General features: G+C 38.2%; 1 protein-coding gene across 1 annotated transcript in view; it reads right to left on the bottom strand.

Annotated features, from left to right (window-relative positions):
- Positions 1–1,664: 1,664 nt before the first annotated feature.
- Positions 1,665–6,000, bottom strand: part of LOC115209277 (muskelin) — a 48,141-nt gene continuing 43,805 nt past the window's right edge. Inside the window, exon 21 of the mRNA XM_029777586.2 lies at positions 1,665–3,362. Within this exon, the coding sequence (XP_029633446.1) occupies positions 3,238–3,362 (125 nt within the window). The 3' untranslated portion in view covers positions 1,665–3,237. The remainder of the gene's footprint in view (positions 3,363–6,000) is intronic.

Genomic DNA, 6,000 nt, shown 5'->3' with positions numbered 1-6,000 from the left:
TTTTTTGTAATTGAAAATTACAAAATAAACTGAGAAATAATATTTTAAAATTTATTTTACACGGAGGAGTATTTTTTTTTTCTTGTTTGGCGCCAGTGAAAAAATTTTCCATTTTATGATAATAATTCCCACCTAAAAGTCAATTGCTGAAAATGAGAAAATTTAATGTTGGATAATATTCAACTGTTTCCAAGTTTACGTAAGAAGAGAACAATCATTTGAAATTATTGGAAAAGTTACCCAGAATAAAAAAAAAAAAAGAAAAGAAAACCATTTTGTTGACGCTAACAACGTCTGCTGCAGTCTTTTTTTTTTTGTTTAGTTTCAAACACAAAATGATTTTTCAAGTTTGCTCTCCTGATCAGCATTCCCTGAAAGTCTCAAGATATTTAGAGATTAAGAAGTGAAAACATTACGTTTTCTCCCCAAATAAATAACTTGTTTTGATTTGATAAGGAAAAAAAATATATAATTTAAATCCAAGAAACAAATCGTGAAACTGAAACAAAGAAGAAGAAGAAAAAAACACAGGGAAAGACAAGGATAGATTTTTATCAAGACCAGAAGAGAAAGGCTTTGGGGGGCAGGGGTGGGGCAGAGAATGGTTGTCCAAGTGGTGTGTTGAGTGTGGAGGGAGAAAAGATGGATTTGGGTGAAGTAAAACAGTTGTCAAAGCAGAAGGAAGAAGAAGAAAGCTGACGTCAACTTTGTAGTAGTAGTAGTAGTAGTAGTAGTAGTAGTAGTAGTAGTAGTAGTAGTAGTAGTAATAATAGACATATTATTAGTAAGAGTAGATTGTTGAGTAAAGAGGAAGAGAGAGAGAGCAAACGTGTTGGGAAGTTAGCAGAGGAAATAAAATCAGAAAAATGATAAAACATTTGGTTTCCCTCTGAGTCTGCAGCTTATCTCTAAATATTAGTAGATTGTATCTGGATACAATGCAAACGAGCACTAACATTAAATAGGTTCAAAAAACAATTTCTTTAAATCCATAATTAATAAAACTTTAAGACAATCCTGGATTTACAAACAATAATCCAGCAGGTTGGTCATCCTTGGACTTAACAATTTCTCTGAAACTTAAACATTATTTTTCTTTTTCATAAAAATTAATGAAAATCAAAACAACGAAAAGAAGAAAAAGATTAGAAAATGTGTTTTTTATAAAACACCACAGAATTAAGATTTGATGACTTGGAACCATGAAAAAAAGGGTCAGGTTTTTTTTGTGATTAGTATTTGGAGTCGGAAGAGGCGATAAAGAATGAACTGTTTGATGGCAAAAGAGGAAGACTAGAAAATAGACGAGGTGAGAACTGAAAAACCATTGATGTTGGATGAAGATGTTGACGAGTGTGAGAGACGGGGAAGGTTGAGATAGAAATGTCTTTGTATTTTGTAGAGCAGGAATCCTTATGTTCACAGTTGCACAGGTACAAACGTACAGCCTTCATCAATTGTATATACACACCCAGACTGTATATATACACACCGGTGTTCATAAAGAGTGCATATGATGTTGTGTGCATTGAACAAATAAAAAAAAAAAAAACATACACTTATCAGAAACTGAGAGTTGCACACAAAACAAAAAAAAAAAAAAGAAAAGAAAACCATTTTGTTGACGCTAACAACGTCTGCTGCAGTCTTTTTTTTTTTGTTTAGTTTCAAACACAAAATGATTTTTCAAGTTTGCTCTCCTGATCAGCATTCCCTGAAAGTCTCAAGATATTTAGAGATTAAGAAGTGAAAACATTACGTTTTCTCCCCAAATAAATAACTTGTTTTGATTTGATAAGGAAAAAAAATATATAATTTAAATCCAAGAAACAAATCGTGAAACTGAAACAAAGAAGAAGAAGAAAAAAACACAGGGAAAGACAAGGATAGATTTTTATCAAGACCAGAAGAGAAAGGCTTTGGGGGGCAGGGGTGGGGCAGAGAATGGTTGTCCAAGTGGTGTGTTGAGTGTGGAGGGAGAAAAGATGGATTTGGGTGAAGTAAAACAGTTGTCAAAGCAGAAGGAAGAAGAAGAAAGCTGACGTCAACTTTGTAGTAGTAGTAGTAGTAGTAGTAGTAGTAGTAGTAGTAGTAGTAATAATAGACATATTATTAGTAAGAGTAGATTGTTGAGTAAAGAGGAAGAGAGAGAGAGCAAACGTGTTGGGAAGTTAGCAGAGGAAATAAAAATCAGAAAAATGATAAAACATTTGGTTTCCCTCTGAGTCTGCAGCTTATCTCTAAATATTAGTAGATTGTATCTGGATACAATGCAAACGAGCACTAACATTAAATAGGTTCAAAAAACAATTTCTTTAAATCCATAATTAATAAAACTTTAAGACAATCCTGGATTTACAAACAATAATCCAGCAGGTTGGTCATCCTTGGACTTAACAATTTCTCTGAAACTTAAACATTATTTTTCTTTTTCATAAAAATTAATGAAAATCAAAACAACGAAAAGAAGAAAAAGATTAGAAAATGTGTTTTTTATAAAACACCACAGAATTAAGATTTGATGACTTGGAACCATGAAAAAAAGGGTCAGGTTTTTTTTGTGATTAGTATTTGGAGTCGGAAGAGGCGATAAAGAATGAACTGTTTGATGGCAAAAGAGGAAGACTAGAAAATAGACGAGGTGAGAACTGAAAAACCATTGATGTTGGATGAAGATGTTGACGAGTGTGAGAGACGGGGAAGGTTGAGATAGAAATGTCTTTGTATTTTGTAGAGCAGGAATCCTTATGTTCACAGTTGCACAGGTACAAACGTACAGCCTTCATCAATTGTATATACACACCCAGACTGTATATATACACACCGGTGTTCATAAAGAGTGCATATGATGTTGTGTGCATTGAACAAATAAAAAAAAAAAAAACATACACTTATCAGAAACTGAGAGTTGCACACAAAACAAAAAAAAAAAAAGAAATTAAGTTAAAAAATTTTTTTTTTAAATCTAAACTGTTTTACTTCAGCTGTTGATGGTTGTTGGAAGGGGGGGTGTCTTTTAATTGTCCCAAAAGTCAAGGATAGAAAGAAGGAAGGAAGGAATTGTCTTTGAGAAGCATCACTGGGTCTCTCTCAACTTTCCTAGAAGTTTGAGTGTATGTATAGGAGTGAGTGTGTGTGATGACAACGACGGTGGCAGCAGTAACAGCAGTGGTGGTGGTGGTGGTCGTGGTTGGGCCGGAGGAGAAAAAAAAAAGGTGGCTCAAACGGATCTGTCGGTCACTTAAGGGTTATCAGATCAATGAGATTGCCTTTTGGTTGAGTCATATTTTCAGGGAAATAATTCACCAATAAATCAAACAGTCGGGTCCGACTGTGGAAATGTTTGCTTACTTCCACATCAGCTGAAATAGAAACAGAAATGCAAATAAACTCAACACTTTTAAAAACAGATTTAAATATTTAAAAAGGAAAAAAATAGTTTACAACAATAAAAAACACAATACAAACAGAGACCAAGATAAGGATTGAATGTGGACTTTGGGGATTTGGAAGTTTCTTAAATCCTATGTGGAAAATTACTTCTATAAAAGTTATTTCCATTTTGTTTTTTTCCATTCATTTTTCTCACCCTGTCCTATCTTCTGTTGATGGCTTCTCACCACTACAACACTCTGCTATCCATCTCTCTCTTCATCCCACCACCACTCCCCCCACTTTGGTTTATTATTATATGGCCACTCCCCACCTCTCCCCTCACACATCTCTGTCCTTGTTCTTTACAACTGTATGAGAGCAGAACCGAAACCGAAAGCAAGAATATTCTGAAAACATGTCGAATCATACAGAATCCTAAGAGCAATTTTTAAATTCCGGCAACAACTGAAGAAACTTTACCAATGGACTTTGGGTGCATTTCACTCAGTTACAGTAAAAACGGCTGGGGTTGATCTCTGTCAGAGCAAATTGCAGTTTTTGGCCCCGTGTCCTATATTATGAACTTTCTGTGTGGCAAAGAGGAGCAGAATTATGGACCCTGGTTGGAAGAAGGTTGAAACTGGTGTCGTTGTGGTTGATTGCATCTCAATCACTGCTACCTGTGTCTCATAAGTATTTCACTGAGGTAAAGAAGGGAGGCAATGGCAGATGAAGGATCAAAACACGTGCAAAGATGTTCCCTCTCATTTTCCAATCCAAGGACAAAGAGTACAAAAAAACTACAGCAACTCAGGGAAACTAAACCAGAACAACCTGCCACCCTCTACACACCATCATAAACTGCAAGCAAGGTACAAATTGTTGTCCTTAAATGCTCGCAGTTTATGCAACAAAATACATTTGTTCAACGCCTACGTCAGAAGTATTGACCCTGACTTCATCACTGTCACGGAAACATGGGCGCATTCCTTACTCTGTGATGGGGTTTTCAACATTACGGGGTACAACCTCTTCCGTAAGGACCGCATTAACCGCCGTGGTGGTGGTGTGATGGTCTACGTTCGTTCAAATTTTTCGGTAATTCCTTGTGCCGATTTGAACGAATCACAAGAAGAAGTTTTTTTCTGTGACGTACGTATGACCATGTCAACACTCCTGCTTGGCGTTGTTTATCGTCCCCCAAGTTACCATCGGGACACACAGCTTTGCAATATTCTCCGAGCTGCTGCCAGGAAAACAGCCACTTATGTTTTTATTGCAGGCGATTTCAATCATCCTGAGATCAATTGGGAAACCTTCCATTGGCCACAGAGTGCAAACGATTTTGTTGAGCTTGTACTGGACTCAAACTGGTCACAAGTAGTCACCTCTCCAACAAGAGGCGACAACACCTTGGACCTGCTCTTCACCACAACTCCTGAAGCGGTTATCAATTGCACTACGGAGGAACCTCTAGGTGACTCTGATCATGCTATGATCATCGCCAATCTGGCTCTTGCGGGCAACAAAAACCTGAACCATCTCCAATCTGCTTCCTTCGATTGGAAGAGAGCAGATTGGAACCTGTACCACACTGAACTACAGCACCCAAACTGGCGTGAATTCTACAACTCTGGAGATGTGAATACTATACTCCAGAGTATCCTGGACTCAATATGGGTAGCATGTGCAGCATCAGTGCCACGTAAACAGAAAAAGAAGAACCGCCCCAAAAGGGCAATTTGGGAAACTTCAGCGGTCCGACTTGCCAGGAAGGAACGTCGGACTGCTGAATGGGAATACAAGTTGCATAAATCAGACACTAACAGGAAGAAGCGGAATAAATCTTCCAACCATCTCAAGCAAGTGACAAAAAAAGCAGTGCTTGAATTTGAACAGTGCATAGCAGCCAATCCTGACAGCAAGGTTTTCTGGAAATATGTGCATTCAAAGCAGAGACCTCACTCTCCAGTGGGCCCTCTTCGCAACCCTCACACAAACCAGATCACTGACGACCCTAAGGAATGCGCAGAACTCATTGCCGAGTGCTATGCAAACATATTCACTGTTGAAAGTCAAAATGTACCATCTTCACCATCACTAACAGCAAATTCCATAACAACTATGGAATTTACACCTGCAATGCTGCGACGTCACCTTCAAAATAAGCGCAACTATGCCTCCCCTGGTCTCGATGGAGTTACATACCTGCTTCTCAAACGTGGCAGGTACTTCCTTTTACACCAGCTTTCTATTTTCTTCCAGTACTGTCTCAACAATGGTGCTACTCCGGAGCAGTGGAAAACTGCCAGTGTCATTCCTCTGTTCAAAAAGGGCGACCGCACATCACCTGTCAACTATCGCCCAGTCAGTCTCACTAGCTGTATTGCAAAACTGATGGAATCGTGTGTCAGAGAAACACTCTGGAACTTCTGGAGCTCTCACAGTCTCATCTGACCCTCACAATATGGATTTGTCCCTAACTCCAGCTGCAGTGATCAGCTTGTCAAGTTCCTTGAGGACATTACTCAGATCACTGACAGTGGCTCATGGGTGGATGTTGTCTACCTTGACTTTGCTAAGGCTTTCAACTCTGTGCCACGCAAAAGGCTTATGGTGAAACTC

The sequence above is a fragment of the Octopus sinensis genome, linkage group LG3, assembly GCF_006345805.1.
Source record: "Octopus sinensis linkage group LG3, ASM634580v1, whole genome shotgun sequence".
Lineage (NCBI taxonomy): Eukaryota > Metazoa > Mollusca > Cephalopoda > Octopoda > Octopodidae > Octopus > Octopus sinensis.
The sequence above is the reverse complement of the archived record's forward strand: the minus strand, read 5'-3'. Positions and strand labels throughout refer to the sequence as shown.